General features: G+C 40.7%; 2 protein-coding genes across 4 annotated transcripts in view; both read left to right on the top strand.

Moving 5' to 3' along the window:
- LOC140363112 (suppressor of tumorigenicity 14 protein-like) overlaps positions 1-8,417 on the top strand; it is a 36,345-nt gene extending 27,928 nt beyond the window's left edge. Inside the window, exons 5-19 of one of the 2 annotated variants that reach the window (XM_072449449.1) lie at positions 1,569-1,759; positions 1,838-1,873; positions 2,041-2,269; positions 2,363-2,499; positions 2,682-2,779; positions 2,984-3,090; positions 3,220-3,353; positions 4,355-4,466; positions 4,549-4,649; positions 4,809-4,925; positions 5,144-5,269; positions 5,478-5,658; positions 6,255-6,526; positions 6,621-6,757; positions 8,015-8,417. In XM_072449449.1, coding sequence (XP_072305550.1) covers positions 1,569-1,759; positions 1,838-1,873; positions 2,041-2,269; positions 2,363-2,499; positions 2,682-2,779; positions 2,984-3,090; positions 3,220-3,353; positions 4,355-4,466; positions 4,549-4,649; positions 4,809-4,925; positions 5,144-5,269; positions 5,478-5,658; positions 6,255-6,526; positions 6,621-6,757; positions 8,015-8,176 — 2,140 coding nt within the window. In that variant the 3' untranslated portion in view covers positions 8,177-8,417. Of the gene's footprint in view, positions 1-1,568; positions 1,760-1,837; positions 1,874-2,040; positions 2,270-2,362; positions 2,500-2,681; positions 2,780-2,983; positions 3,091-3,219; positions 3,354-4,354; positions 4,467-4,541; positions 4,650-4,808; positions 4,926-5,143; positions 5,270-5,477; positions 5,659-6,254; positions 6,527-6,620; positions 6,758-8,014 lie in introns of both variants that reach the window. The other variant, XM_072449448.1, reaches the window with a different exon arrangement.
- Positions 8,418-8,851: 434 nt separating this feature from the next.
- LOC140363103 (tyrosine-protein phosphatase non-receptor type 7-like) lies at positions 8,852-14,812 on the top strand. Of its 2 annotated transcripts, none has more exons than XM_072449437.1 (11): positions 8,852-8,869; positions 10,369-10,576; positions 11,823-12,003; positions 12,142-12,226; positions 12,741-12,820; positions 13,118-13,255; positions 13,620-13,745; positions 13,954-14,129; positions 14,259-14,372; positions 14,492-14,567; positions 14,644-14,812. In XM_072449437.1, exons 2-11 carry the CDS (start codon positions 10,392-10,394, stop codon positions 14,734-14,736), a joined length of 1,254 nt encoding a protein of 417 aa, XP_072305538.1. In that variant the 5' UTR covers positions 8,852-8,869; positions 10,369-10,391; the 3' UTR covers positions 14,737-14,812. The 2 variants fall into 2 exon arrangements, with proteins under 2 accessions (XP_072305538.1, XP_072305537.1); XM_072449436.1 differs by lacking the exon at positions 8,852-8,869 and adding an exon at positions 9,849-10,026.
- The last annotated feature ends 1,378 nt before the right edge of the window (positions 14,813-16,190 follow it).

Raw genomic sequence — 16,190 nt, 5'->3', positions numbered from 1 at the left:
GTTCAGTTCTAATGTTCAGCTCTAAGGTTCAGCTCTAATGTTCAGCTCTAATGTTCAGCTCTGAGGTTCAGCTCTGAGGTTCAGCTCTAAGGTTCAGCTCTGAGGTTCAGCTCTAAGGTTCATTACTGGAAAAGGAAACAGAACTCACCTCTGTCAATTACACTCTAAAGTAGAATGGCGTTCATTGGATGCGAAGAAAACAACACTGCATTTTGTTTCTTTATGAAGCTCTCATTGATATCTTGCCTGTTTATTTAACACGTTTACGGAGCCTCAGAGAAAGTATTCATCGATTAAGATCTGAGGACATTCACACAGAGTCAACATAGAGTTAGGGAAAAAGGTTTTCAGCAATTTATTGAATTCAAAGCACAGATATGACCCACAGAACCAGTGCTCTTGTTTTACATGATTTTATCACATTTTGTATTTGTGTGATTTGCATTTTATCAGGATATCTTTTGTTCTTTCTTTGTTTTATTTTCTATTTGACAAAGTACTAATGAAAAAGAAAAGGTTCTCTCATGAGTGCAGTTTCTCTGGAAGGAGGAAATGAAAGAAAGTGATGTTATTGATACATGTAAATGCAAAGATGAGGGCTGCTCAGTTTACAGGAAATGTACATTATAGCATTATATTACAACGTTGACAGATATCACTTGCTGACTTTCTCACAATACAGCACTAGATGTCACTGATGTGCTAGTTTTGTTCCATAAAGAAGAGCACAGCTTGACTAATCCCCTCTCTACACATTCCTTCTGTTTTATGATCATATACAGCGTTTATAATCCCACTACAGAGCTCCTGCACCCGCCTGACTGTTTGTTAAGGACACAAGATTGGCAGGGGGGGGAGAAGTTTGCTTTTGGAGTTTATCTTTGTCATTAAATGAAGATGTAAATAAGATTAAGATACACTTTGTTGTCTTTGTGCTAGGCTTGGTCAAATAGACAAAACTAATCAGATTAAACATTAGCGACACTTAGCTGGCTCAGCTGTTCTTGTAAAGAGTTTGGATTGTGCCCCGAATCTGCAATATATCTGATTTACTTTCTATCTTCTACATCATCAAAAATGTCCATGGAAATGTTTGTTTTTAACTGGGTAAAAACTATTGAGGTCAAACCATCTTTTTCGAAGTTGACCTGGTACAAAGTATGAAACTTTCAGCACACAATTATAAAAAACACATTAAAAGTACAGAGGATTCTTGTCTTTTTCTTGTCCTTGTTGTTCTTTAAAATAGTGCAACTGTTTAATTTACATGGCCAAATTTTGCATTGGAACAAAATGTTATCATGGGGATATAACCTGGCCTGGGACGTATGAATTGGCCTGGACCAAAATGTACCTGGAATATATTATGGCCAAAATATACCCGGGTATAATCAAGCCTCGGCTCCTTTAGCCTCGGGTAAATTAATACAAATTAATCTCGGTTGCAAGTCTGCCTCCTGCATGACGACAATGCTCTATTTGTCGACTAAGAAAATATCAACCAATTAAACAACTAAAGACTTACACCCCTATTCACAAATTCAACGTCACCATTTTTTGTCTTATAGTGAGTCCGGTGGGAACAGTGTGGTGGCCTATTATCAGTCTGAGTTCTCCATACCTGACTCCCAGAATGCTTCGCTGGATGAAGCCATGGAGTCTCTGCAGCAGAGTCCGACAGGGAAAACACGCGGCAGTCACAAACCAGTGCTCATACCGCCCAAAAACGCACTGCAGGTCAAGAAGGTCATCTCTGCAGGTAAATACATATGACAAATACACTAATACAAAGCAGATCTGCGGGATTCTCCTTTTGTCTTATTCTTTGTTTTTACAGCCATTGATCCTCGGATGAGCAGGCAGTCCTTATTCGGTGAGTTAGAACATTTGAGTATTTGATGAATAGCAGTCACAACACAATCCATGCAAAGTATAAAGTATAAGTCTACCTTTTACATACAAAACATGACACATTTACATAGGGTTGTATTCTCTCTTCTTTTGGTATCGTCTGAATCTATTTGTGTTCTGTATTTCCAGTAAAGAAGTCCTTTACACTGCATGTGAAACATGGAGGAGAGGTGAAGTCTCCTGGTTTTCCAGATAGTCCTTACCCTCCAGATGTGTTCATCCAGTGGAGACTCAAGGCAGACCCAGGATTCAGGGTCAAACTGGACTTTCACACTCTCAACCTGGAGGACGATTGTGATCACGACTTTGTCAAACTCTATGACTCGCTGAACCCGTTAGAAAACCGTCTGATCACAGAGTAAGCATTTTAACTCCTCGGTCTCTGCTCCTGTCCTTGTGTCCTCTCTCCTCCTTCCTTTCCCATTTTTGATATTGTTATTTTTCCCTTCAGGCAGTGTGGATACCCTCACCATTCCCTCTCCTATCTCTCCTCTGGAAATGTGATGCTGCTGACGCTTGTTACCGACCATGAGAAACATTTTCCTGGATTCGGAGCCAACTACTCCCAGATTAAAATAAAAAACAATGGTACAGTATTGTATTTCAAAATAATGCATAATTTGATGAACTTCTTTATTTTTAAACTCTCAAGGCAAATGTTTTTAGATTCTGAGCTTGGCAGAAAAGTACTTAGGACAGCCTCTAGAGGGCAGTGTAAAACATAAAGTAGTGGTAGTAGTGCACAGTAGTTTTGTTGTATCTTTGTGCAGAATGCGGAGGTTTGCTGACCACAGGGAAAGGTGTGTTCTCCTCTCCTTTTCACCCCTCCAACTACCCTCCTCAGACGAGATGCTCCTGGACGATACAGGTCGGTCTGTAGGACTCACAATACATCAATGTTTACCCCAAAGCATGTTGTAACCATTTCAGCTCCATTCCAAGAGCCTTTGGATGAAAGATCTTAAACTTAAACCTTGTCCAGATGACTACTTTTAGACCCCTTTGTTTCTATGGAAAACATTACACTGACATCTCACAGCAGGAAACAACTTTTCAAATATCTCCTCAACAGACTACAAAGGACAAGTTCATCAAAGTCCAGTTCAGGAAGTTCATGGTCCAGGGTCTGGACCATGACCAGAAGTGTTCCCATGACTATGTGCAGGTCGATGACCAGAGGTGGGTCATAGATCACAGAATATTACAATGTTAAATTAAGAATCTCCTGGTTTCATTCCCCATTAATTTAATAAACAAATTAGACTTTTCCTTGACAGATTTTCATGTAACATTTAAATATTCTCACAGACTCTGTGGCAGTGACCTGAAGCACCCGGTGATAACCTTCCCCAGCTCTCAAGTCACTGTTCACTTTCACTCGGACTCTTCAAATGTGAATCAGGGATTTGAGGCTGAGTACGAGGCCTATGTCCCGACTAACCGTGAGTCTTATTATACTGTACAATCACAGCACACTAGGTTTACTTTCTAGGAATGGATGATTCCAGATGGAGGGCAGGAGCCTACATGACTCTGACATTTTAAAATAAAGGGAGTGTCTGCAGAGCCGCGGCGCGCGGCCGAAACTGCCATGTTATTTTTGTGCCGGCCGCGCGCCGCGGCTCCTGAAACTGCGCCACTATTTGATCGCGTTTTAGCGCCGTTTTAGACCGCGCCGGGTTAAAGGTGGTATGGACGATTTTTTTTCAGCAAATTTTTTATCATATTTCCTCGTGGCGTGGATAAATCATTTGTCCTGCCACGTATCAATCATAAAACGCACCTACCGCTCACCTGCAGCCGCGTCAGGCTCGTCCCCATGTTTCCGCGTGCCTAAGCGCATGGATCTATCATAATATAGTTCCCTCAGTGTACGGGGCAAAATGAAGACGGAGAAAGACAGTTCGAGCTGACGCAGAAGTGGACAGAAATCTACGGGAGACGAGAGATGCGATGCGATCCGTTGCGCTAATAAACAAACGCACGTGTGTGTTGTATCGGTCCACACGGGGAGTGCGCATGCGCACTTCCGCCTGCGTTCTCAAATCGCCGAAAAATTGTCCATTGCGCCTTTAAGGTTAGGGTTACGGTTAGGGTTAAGGTTAAGGTTAGGGTTAAGGTTAAGGTTAAGGTTAGGGTTAGGGTTAGGGTTAAGGTTAAGGTTAAGGTTAAGGTTAGGGTTAGGGTTAGGGTTAAGGGTTAGGGTTAGGGTTAGCCATGAGGCTATAACGGGATATAAGGGAAATGCCGCTGTCCCTGAAACTGCTCTCCAGCCACGGCCTAAAATAAATATCAAAACTCAAAATCCACAAACGCTGAACAAGATTATTCTTGGAGTAGGTCCACAAAAGCACTATATTAATGAGCATATCAAGTTGAGCATGTTTATTACTTGTACTTTCCTTCAGTTATGGTGTAAAGCTTGTGTTTGTGTCTGTTCCAGCTTGTCCCGGAAAGTTCCAGTGCTCAAACAACCTCTGTGTGAAACTGAGCCTGAAATGTGACGGCTTTGACGATTGTGGAGACGGCGGCAGCGATGAAGAGAACTGCAGTACGTCTTCTGCTCCAACACACTGAACGCAAACACTTCATACTCTACACGCTGTTTAAACGTGTTTTGTTGGTTGCAGCTTGCAGTGCGTCACAAGTGAAGTGTAGGAACTCTCTTTGTAAGCCCAAGATCTGGGAATGTGACGGATCCGATGACTGCGGAGACAACACGGACGAGGAAAACTGTGGTGAGAATGACATTAATCACATGAACATATTCTCATGGGCCCAATGACATCATCAACAGTAGTTCATCAAGCTGTCAATTTTGCATAAATGTGATTTTCTATTTCAGCCTTTCTAATGGCGTGAACTTTTTGAACATGACAAACCTCTTTCTTTTGCAGAGAAGTGTGAAGTGGGAGAGTTCCTGTGCTTCAATGGCAGTTGTATCTCGGATAAGCTCAAGTGCAACGGTAAAGACGAGTGTGGAGACGGATCTGACGAGGCCAACTGCGAGGAATGTGAGTCTAACCCAAAGAGAAGAGAAGATAATCCCTTATCTTATCCCTCAGCATCCATCTCCCTGTGTACTGTGTTTACTAAACCTGTTCTGTCACTTCAAACCATCTCAAAACGTCTAACATGACCTGTTAAAACTATGCACTCATTCCTAATCCAGACTCTGCTCCTCTCTATCTTTTTATATATTCTTTTTTGATAATGATTTCCTCTTACACAGCCCTGATTCTGAAGTCGTGCTCTCAGTTCTCGTTCCGCTGTTCTGATGGTCGCTGTGTGAGTCGCTCCAACCCTGAGTGTGATGGATACAAAGACTGTCTGGACGGATCAGACGAGGAGAACTGTGGTGAGTAACTTCAGGTGACAACTGTCCAAGAAAGATAGGACTGACAAATCAATAGAAAACAAGATTATTGTGATGTATGTTTTCATTTGAAGTGTACTTACACTGCAGTAGAGTGCAGTAGTAGTGGAAGCATTAGCGGTAGCAGGAGTAAAGTAGCAGTAGCAGTAATAATAGGCGTGGTAGTGGTGTAACGCTGAGGTGCTTTCAGAGTGTGGCGCTCGTCCTTACCGGTCCTCCAGAATCGTGGGCGGAGTTGAGGCCCGTGTGGGGGAGTGGCCGTGGCAAGTTAGTCTGCACCTGAAGAACATCCATGTCTGTGGAGCCTCAGTCCTGAACAAGCGATGGATCCTAACAGCAGCACATTGTGTGTACATCAGCGCCACCAACAGGTCAGTGAGAATACAGTGTGAACACTGCATCTTACAACAGTGTAGCTGTCAGCTCAGTGAAGAGGAGCACAGAGGCAGAGCCTGAAATGAGTCATTCAAACAATAGCACATCATTCTTTTCCTGCAGGAATTTACTCTCAACTACTACAACAAAAGACCTAGAGCAGTTTCTGACCTTGTTGAGTTCTCTGACTCACATAGATTTCAAATGTTATAAAAATAAACTTTGGTGAGACTTTTGTGAGCTTTTAACCATGTGTTCCTTCATTTTTACCTTGATTGGAGTTGTTGGACTTAGAACATGTCTGTTTTCACCTATCCCCTATCTCCGCCCACTACACTGTAGTTATTTGTGTTGGTTACATAGATATTGCCATTTACTATTAGTTAAATGTAAAATGATGATCTAAATATGTTGTAGTTTATTACTAAATACTCAGAATAAAGCATGTGCCTCACATTTCAAAAGAGACAGGAAATAGTGTGACATTGATTTAATGTTAGGTTTTTATGCTCAATGAACAAAATAATTACAAAATGACTGAAGCCATAAACTACTATAGATTGTAAAGTTGATGGTACCCTGTTCCTCACAGAATCATTTCAGCAGACCAGTGGGATGTGCTCCTTGGCCTTCACTCTCAGAGCAGCACTGACGAGTGGACGGTCCGCCGCAGAGTGAAGAGGATCTTGGCCCACACTGAGTACGACCCTTTTACCTTTGACAATGATGTGGCTCTGATGGAGTTAGACAACGACGTGGTCCTCAGCCAATACGTGTGGCCCATATGCCTCCCAGCAAAGACCCACCGCTTCGCCCCCGGCACCGAGGCCTGGATCACGGGCTGGGGGGCCACCAGGGAGGGAGGTGAGAGCTAGACCAGAGCCCAGACTGACCAAACAACTAGGTCCAAACCAGTCTCTGTGGTGTGTACAGGTGCTCACCCTTGTGTTGCTTTCAGGTTCCACTTCGCAGACTCTGCAGAAGGCCTTGGTTCGTGTGGTTAACTCCACCGTGTGCAAGGATCTGACGGACAGCAGTGTGACGGAGAGGATGATGTGTGCCGGAGTCCTGCAGGGCGGCATCGATGCATGTCAGGTGAGATCCTATCTACGAAGTATCTTCACTGTCCAGTTGTTATTGCTCAAAGGGTCAAAGGGTCAAGTGTTGCCCAAAGGGTCAAGTGTTTTCTGCTGTATCCTTGGGCTGGATTTATCTGCAGCATATTGGGCCTTATTTACCATGTTTGCTCAGACACCGAATGAACTTTGCCTGTAGGACTGAATTAATATGTAAAATATTGAGGTGGATAAAATGCAAATGAAGTTCTCCCTTCATGCAATCTGATTCATCCCTAAAACAAACCAAATGCATGAACAATTGTGTTTTTGAGCCGGATATACTGCTGCAGTGCGGACTCTAGCCATAGAAGTCGGGACACATTCATTTATATTATAATGCAATTCAGATATTTCAAAAAAATAAATCGTTTACTCTATAGTTATAATCTATGACTATTGTGGGTCATTATATATTGGACATTTAATTTTTTTTAAATATTTTTTGCCCATAGGCTTTATTAGACAGGAAATATAGCGTTAAATAAGATAAGATAAGATAAGATAAGATATTCCTTTATTGTCCCACATGGGGAAATTTCATTGGTGCAACGCAGGAAGATACAGAGGTAGATACAGAAGAAAAGAACAGATCAGTTATAGGAAGTCTGAAAAACACTTTCAGTAGAAGATCTCCTATAAACAAAAACTCCCACAGACAAATAAATAAATACATAAATACCATTGCATGTGATCACGACAATAATTGCACATGAATAAATGGGGACGCGAGAGGGGAGGACATGCAGTAAATGGACCGAGACGGGATTTGAACTGCACATATCTGGACATTTCAAACTGCAATATTGAGCTAAAACGATTTAATAATAAAAGAAACAAAGCCACTGATTTCTGCGTTCCGTTTATGGAGGGTAATAATCGTAACCGTCGTCACTGCAGAGCTGCTCAGGTCTGCACTGTTGGACTGAGCTGCTGCTCACGACCAGTGTTTATTTTCCCCTCTCATTGGTGCCATAATGCTTATGCGACTATGCTGCTGAATCCTATGTGTATCACCAGTTAAGAAGAAAAAGTAGACCACAGTGAGAACAGAGCCTGTATGGGGGGGAAACAGATTTGCTTTTGTTGGCACTCAATGTCTTTACTATTGGAGCAGGAAAGAGACAGACACATGCACTGGCTTAAGCTTTGCATCAGCTCTATACTTACATTTACATATCAGATTTACACATTTACACAAATAATGCACACAATAATGTTGTGTTCTGGTCCTCAGGGAGACTCCGGGGGCCCGCTCTCGGTACAGGAGCTGAGCGGGAAGACCTTTCTGGCAGGAGTGGTGAGCTGGGGAGACGGCTGCGCTCAAAGGAACAAACCTGGAGTCTACGCCAGAGTCACGAAGTTCAGAGACTGGATCAGGACTAACACTGGGATCTAAACCAGGACTAAACCAGGAATAAACCAGATGTAGAGCAGAATCAAAGCTGGACCAAACTGCACCCAAAGCAGGACTCACCTAGAACTAAACCAGGGTTAAACATGGACTAATGTTCTGATTGAACTGCACCTGCATCACACGTCCGTTTGTGAAGAAAATCATGAAAATGTTGAGCAACTTAAAAAGATTGGCCATCTTTTTAAACCCAGTTTTTGTATAATATATAATTCCAGAAATCTCAGGATCAACCGGGTCAATCACAGAATGATGTTTTTAATAATAAAATAATTTACATAAATAATAATATTAATTGTTTTAAAGAAGTGCCAAAGAGGAACAGTGCTTTTTTTTCTCTTTTTCTTATTTATTTGTACAGATTTTATTTTCTTAACAATAAAATTTAAATATACATTTGTAGGAAATTGCTGTCACTTCATTGTGTGTTAAATTTCCCAGATGATCCATTTGCTGCAAACTCATTACATGGTTAATGTAATGTGGATATTTAGACACATTTTGAGGTTACAGTGAATTTCCATTCGCCAATGAGCAAGTTTTATGTTTCCTCGGGGTCTGAATTAAATAAACAAATGAGTGGGAGGAAGCAAGGACACAAGGAGGTAGGAATGAGACACAGAGGAAAGGAACCACTGCTTCGAGGAAGGAAGTATGGACAGCTGAAGAAAAGGCCAGGTAAAACATCTTATTTATTTCTATAATTCTTTAAGATTTGAGCAGATATTTTCTCAATTGTCAACCTTGAAAAATATTCATGAAAATATTTAGTATTGCAAGTTGCTTAATTGTTTTATTTTTGTGGAACCTACAATTTTGAAACACATTTTGCTCCTCTGGCTCTGCTCTTTTGTAGTTTTATTCTTTATGAGTCACACATTGAATTTACTTGAGCAAGTTAATACATGCAGGACACATTTTAAGGCATGTGGAGATATTTACTCCAGTAAAGTACTGGGATCATTTTATGTCTTAATCTGCTATGAAATAAAAGTGGTGTGAGAGAGCTGCACTTTAAAAACAACTCTCACTGCCTTAGATTCACAGTCAAAATACTCACTATTCACCCCTCATTTTTTGCAATGCATATTCTGCTCTTTGTATTTTTCTTTCACTTCTCCCTGAGGAGGTTTGGTTTGAATCTGTCAAAACCTGAATATTCTCACAAGTTTAATCTTGTTACTCCGAACTGAAGCCTAAACTGAAAGTGGATCAGACTAAATTCCCTGAACAGCTCTGACTGAAAGCAGAAGAAAGCACGGTGAGTCCTTCTAACGCTCGGAAACACATTTAAACTGGACTTCAAATGACACGACACTGTCCAATAATCCTGTTCTGTTAAATGGAGAGAGGCGTGACAATGTTTACTGTGGATCTGGTGAGTTTGCGTGGCTGGAGAGGAACGAGTGACTATTATGAATAACCAGTCGCTGCCACTAACATTTGAGTTTAGTTTGTGTTGCTTCACTTAAACCACTCTTCCTGTTTAATTGTGACTATGTTGTTGAAGAACGGGTAAGCACAGAACAGCAGCCACATTTCTCCATTTGCCTCAGGGCAGCTGTGGCTCAGTAACGAAGGAGGGAAAGAAAATGCACTTTGAGTCACTTTGAGTTGTCTTAAATGAATGTATTATTATTATTACTATTTACTAGAGCACGGTGGACTGACAGATACTGATGTGATGTGGTGACAGTTTTCGCGGCGTGGGTGTCTGGCACTTCCTGTTGCTCTTGTGTCACTTCCTGTGGCTGTGGTGTCACTTCCTGTTGTGGGGTCTGTAGATGAGTGAGACTTCAGGCTGCAAGTTTATATGAGAGTGGTCCTGGAGTCTGGTGAGTTCTTTCAAAATCAGCCTCAATAATATATATATTTTTTATGCTTAATTTATTTTTTTAGCATACAAGTTTTTTTTTTTTATCTTCAACCTGGTTCCAACGGTCATTTTGTATCATTGTGCAGTAAAATAATTGAATAAAATTATAGGTTTAAGATTTTGGCTTAGTTGAGGTTGAGGCTGGTTCTGTATTACTTCTGTTTTTTTCTGCTATTGCAATAGAATATGCTGTAATTCTCGAAATTATTCACTTTTGCAAAGAAATGTAATACTCAAAAGTTTGTGCAACTGCAGTAAGCATGTAAAAGAAAACAGGCTTGTAATGTGTTTGTTCTTTCAGAGTGAAAATGTCGTCTTAATGGGATGAGTGTCCACCCACAGCATCAGTTCTTTAGAATGAACTCTTCCACTCAGCTTCCTCCTGAGGTACAGACTCCGCCCCCTGGTCCTCTGACTCTGCCCCCTTCAGTGTCCACTCCCCCACCTCTGACCACACCTCCACCTGTGACCACGCCCCCTCGAAAATGTTCCATCAGACTTCAGGAGAGGTGAGTCTGGCCCGAGGGTCAAACTTGGCTCTTCAAAAGTCATTGTTCAGTTTACAACAAGTGTGTGAGAACCAATAATGCAATGTCCTCTTTGAAGCCCTCTTTGAACAGTCTTGTCTAACACTACATTTATTTGTATGTATTTTACCGAAACTTATTAAAGATATACCTAACATCTATGTTAACGGAGAAAAGATAAATATTGTTTACTGAGACAAAATACCAAGGGATTTATTTGGACCAAAATCAGTCTTTTAAAATGCATTTTAAAAAGTGTGAAACTCAATGAAATATAATATCTCTTCCTCAGGAGGAACAGCTTTACAGTTCAGGAGCTTTCACCTATTTCAATTATATGATTATTCCACTACTACTGTTTATCCTGTTGTGTCAGTCCAATGAGACTCAAGTCTCTCAGATCTCTCTATAACCGAGCATTAAAGGCACTCGACAATAAGTACAAAATACCCAGTTATGCCCCAATTTTATTTTATTTTCAAATCTAAGAACTCTATTAAAAATTTTAAATAATGCTGCTCCAACTCTTGTGAAAAAATGTTTAATTTGGTCTGAACAAACTTCTATCCTGAGAAGATCTTCTGCCTTTTCATGTTTAACTCTCAGACAGTGGAATCAACTTCCAGACAATATGGAATTGTCTGTAGTTATTCAGCATTTCACCCCAAACTTGAAAAAGCACATCCTCAATAATCCACGGTGTCAACATCAACACATTTTACTTGTAATATTACTGTAAAACTGTATTTGTAATATCGGATTTTGTAATTTTAGGAAATCATTTAATGTTTTTTAAATGGAATCTGGGGCAAATCATCTTTTCTCTTGTAAAAATAATGAATTTGTACATTCCCTGACAAATACAGACTAAACTAAACTAAACGTTGGATAGTGAAATTCGCAAGGTTTTTTTTTCCTGCTGTTTATCAAATTCTTGGTGGCACTTTGCCGCTCTGCCATGAGTTAAACAAACTGTGATGTGTAAAACAAGACTCAAATTTAAAGGAACACTGCTTTCCTGGCAGCCTCAGCATCAGCAGATTGATTCTCAGTACTGGAAATTTGCCAAATGTCTCTCACAACTCCCTCCATTTCACAATAACATTTCATGCTTCAGGGTTGCTGATATTGTCCTTTTGTGTGTGATTTGCCTTTGCAAATAAAGGTACACGTAATTGTTCCCTCTTTCTTGGGCCAACTTGGCTCTCTGATTCTTTCTCTCTTGCAGACGAGGCTCTAATCTTGCACTCCTACTGGACGTATCTGGCCTGGAGGCGGAGCCACTGTGCTCTGTTTCCACTCCCAAAGAGGTGTGGCTTCAACTACTGCACACCTCTTCACGGACGCTGTCCCCTGCTGAGCTACGGGAAGCGGCGAGAGACACACCGGCTCTGCAGCAGGAGTACCAGGTGATGTAGTTGCTTCTAGTGCTGAGGTGGCCCTAATAAAGATGTCATGTGACCCCTGAGACCCACTGAGAGGCTGTATCTCAAGAGGATTTGATTCAATGCATGTGTCATTTGAGAATCATTATTTATCTTCATCAGAAAATCCCTCCAAACTTTGTCAGCTCGTTGGAGTTAAATGTTTCTGGACACATGATTAAAGACCGTTATAAGACCATCCTGCCCAGTGAGTACTACTCCTAACACAATTACTACTACTACTTCTACTACTGGTACTACTACTTCTGCTGTTACTGCAAGTGCACCACATGGAAATCACATCTGTCTGAAATTGCTGAAATTGAGTGATTTATTATTATGTTGTGTGAGAAATGTAAGAGATCATAAGATTTATTAACACTAAATACTACTACTACTACTACTACTACTACTACTACTACTACTACTACTACTACTACTACTACTACTACTACTACTACTACTGCTACTACTACTACTACTACTACTACTACTGCTACTGCTACTGCTGCTGCTACTACATTTGTTATTGTGTCTGTTAAGCTCCTCCTTCCCAGTTAGTACACTCCTCCACAAGTAGTACTTCAAGAAGTAAGCGAACTGGAGGTTGTGGTAACAGTTGTAGTAGTAGTAGTTCTTTGCAGTAGTCGTAGGAGTAGAAATAGTCGTGTTAAATTAAGACTTACTGTACTTGACAAAAAACTTGTTCTGCTCCTGGTCAGACCCAGAGACACGAGTGGTTCTGAACAGTCAGAACAAAGAACCAGGTCCAGACGGGTACATCAATGCCAACTACATTCGGGTCAGTACTGCTGCTACTAATACTACTACTACACTATTACTATAACTAGTACTACTGCTGCGAGACCACTGCAGCATAATACTACCACAAGGATCAGCACAAACACACTACATCACCATCGCTACACCACTACGTACTACAAATAACAATCTCCAACAAAACTTCATACTTTAATTGTAAATAGCAGTCAGAATTACACCACAGCATATGTAATTACTCATTAATTCCATGTAGTTAATTATTATTGTCACCGTTTTTATGTTGATGATGATGATGATGATGATGATGATGATGCAGGGGTATAAAGGAGTACCTAGCGCATACATTGCCACCCAGGGGCCCATGGTGCACACAGTGGGGGACTTCTGGGACATGGTGTGGCAGGAAAGAGCCCCCGCCATCGTCATGCTCACCAGACTGAAGGAGGAGCAGCAGGTGAGACCGCCCCCTCCCCAGACACTTCCTCTACTTGAGCCAAACCAATTCAATAAATACAGATTTGTGAAGTAATGGTATTGCAATGTTATAAAGCAGTGGCACAGTTATAATACGTTGTTGTTTCTTTATGATGAATGCAATGGCCACAACTTTGACACTAATACATTAATTAATAATTACCTTACATTTTATTTTGTTTGGGTTGTGAATTCATTTCTCACTTCCTCTGTACCATTCAGAGTAGACCTTTCTGGCTTTAACCTTGACTGAATCCACATTATTAGTGGGATGTACACACTGTATATATTTCTGTGCCTCTCACTCCCTTGTTTCTCTCTCTTTCTCTCTCTCTGTGGATCAGAAGTGTGAGCTGTACTGGCCCCAGTCCGACTCTGAACCAGACTCTGGGACATTTGGACGATTCCATCTCCGGGTCACGGACAGGAACGAGAGACACGGCTTCACCATCACAGACATGAGAGTACAGGTGAGGGCACAAAAAACATCACAAACATATTTAGAATGAAAAGGATTCGAACACAAAAGTAACAAAATCCAAGAGACTTCAGACTTCAACCTATTGCGTAATTTATTTTTTTGATCAACACTGGAGCACTTATGCATCCAATTCTACCTGTGTGTGTGTAAAGTTACATGATTTTAATTTATTTTATGACAAATTGTTTCGTTCTCAGTTAAACTCAGAGTCCCGACATGTCAGACATTTCTGGTTCCCATCATGGCCCGACAACCACGTTCCACAGCGCACCTCCGCTCTGCTGCGATTGGTCCAGGAAGTCGAGGAGTTCTGCTCTCGGCCAATCACAGATGAGGAGCAGAACATGGTTGGACCAATCGTCGTCCACTGCAGGTGAGCGCGAAAAGCTTGCAATTTTTGAGTATTACTGTTGAGTAGCTTTGTAAAAGTAGTGCGATCATGAGTGCAGTACACATGGCCTCACAGTAGCAGTACACTTATGAAGTATTCTGGTGTTTTCAGTGCAGGGATCGGTCGCAGCGGCTGCTTCATCGCCTCCAGTGTTTGTTGTAAACAGCTCCAAGACTCTGGCACCGTAGATGTTCTGGAAACTGTCTGTCAACTGAGGCTGGACAGGTATTACAACTATTTATGTAATATTCATCCATAAAATCATCTGCCAACTCAAATATATACTACGACTACTACTACTGTACATAAAAGACACGTTTTAAAACTCACCCTGTGTGTGTCAGAGGAGGGATGATCCAGACTCCTGAGCAGTACCAGTTCCTTTACTACACCCTTGCTCAGTACTCGTTACTACTACAGGTCAGTACTCTTCAACATCTACCATTTGTGTCATTATTAGTCCAATGTATCTGAGATATTTTTGCCAAATCCACAGGGAGAAAGTGTGGAAAGCTCAGAAGTGGATTTAGATCTGCACAGACTACAGCTTCAAGACCAGCAGCAGGAGCAAAAGCCTGAAAATGTCTAAGTTAATGTATTTGTTTGTGTTGGGGGGGGAAAATATGTTCACTGAATTTCAAATGTAACTTAATTTAAATAATAAACTTGTGGAAGAATGTGGTGGTAAGTCGGTTTGCTGATCATATCTACAGACGTTGGACCCAATAATAATGGCAAAGTTTGAATAATAATAAATAAAACAATTTGTGAAGTGATGGGCAGGAAGGCAGCATCAGGCCGGGGAATCCAGAGGAGAAGGGAAAATTCAGGAGGAGGCTCTGGGGGAGGGTTAGGGAGGAGCGGGTATCTCAAACTGGGAGTCGTTTCAATGAGATGAACTGATAAAACTGGCAGGAAGTGGTGGGTTGAACTGGGCACGTGTCAGTAGAGCTTGGTTGCCAATGACCTGCGTAAGAGTGAACAAACTATGGAGGTTATTTTGTGTTTTTATTAAAAAAAACTTCTTTTTTGTTACATCGAATTTTATTTTTTTGACATTGAATCTAGTAAAAATATTAATTGTATATAAATACGATAAAAACACTTTTTTATATTCGATGTCGGATTAAATTCGATGTAAAAAAATGTTTGATACAAAACAAAAACATTAAATGTAAAAAAAAAAAATACAATGTAATGAAAAAAAAATTCAATGTCAAATTTTTTAAAAACATTAAAACACAAAACAAGGTGAAATGGCTCCTCCCCGGTGAATGACACAGAAAAACACAGAAAGGCGGGGGTGTGGTCCTGTGTTATATTATGAGTATAGTGCTGTGCTGGACTTGCTCATGTACTGTTTGCATGTGAAGGCACCTTTGATAAACAATTAGAACACTCACTCACATTAATTATCTACTAGGCGTTTCCAATCGGTCCACTTTTTGTTTGTTTCTGGTAAACAGGGCGATCTTCATTATTAAAACATCATGATTTCATTCAACTAAATTAGAGTGTTTTTGAGGGTATCTTTAATATTATGGGCATTACAAACTTGCAATTACAATGACTTTGTACTACATATAATGAGATATTTATTTTTTAATTAAGGATTATTTAATGCACAATTTATAATGCCAGTTTTTCAGGTCGCAAAAATCTAACAGCAATTTTTAAAAGAAATATTCAAAGAGTCAGAACGATTTTAAATTGAACAATCTACAATTACATGGCTAAAAGTATATTCAAGTACAAGTACAAATTTATAAATCTACCTGTTAGAGAGACTTCTTAAAGACCTCAATTTTATATGAAGGCTTTACTACTACAGGCTACTGGCTAGTTCAGTTGAGTTGTGATCGCAGAATGGGCATCGGTCAGAATGCAATGAGGCTGGATGGATCTTTACTTTCCTTTATTGAAGATAATGAGCGTACATGTGTCTTGGTTGTGTAGGTGTAGGTGTGTGTGTATGTGTGTGTGTGTGTGTGTGTGTGTGTGAGCGTGTGTGTGTGTGTCTTGGTTGTGTACGTGTGTGTGTGT

Source organism: Eucyclogobius newberryi, unplaced genomic scaffold (assembly GCF_026437365.1).
Source record: "Eucyclogobius newberryi isolate DKJ021-1_F unplaced genomic scaffold, fEucNew1.0.hap1 SCAF_17, whole genome shotgun sequence".
Classification (NCBI taxonomy): domain Eukaryota; kingdom Metazoa; phylum Chordata; class Actinopteri; order Gobiiformes; family Gobiidae; genus Eucyclogobius; species Eucyclogobius newberryi.
Note: the sequence above shows the minus strand (reverse complement) of the source record. Positions and strands in the feature narration are given on the sequence as shown.

Coding starts and splice junctions, on each gene's coding strand:
- LOC140363103 (XM_072449437.1), top strand. CDS start 10,392: ATGAGTGTCCACCCACAGCATCAGTTCTTTAGAATGAACTCTTCCACT. Junction 12,004..12,141: donor CTCTGCAGCAGGAGTACCAG/GTGATGTAGTTG, acceptor TATCTTCATCAG/AAAATCCCTCCAAACTTTGT. Junction 14,130..14,258: donor CCAATCGTCGTCCACTGCAG/GTGAGCGCGAAA, acceptor TGGTGTTTTCAG/TGCAGGGATCGGTCGCAGCG.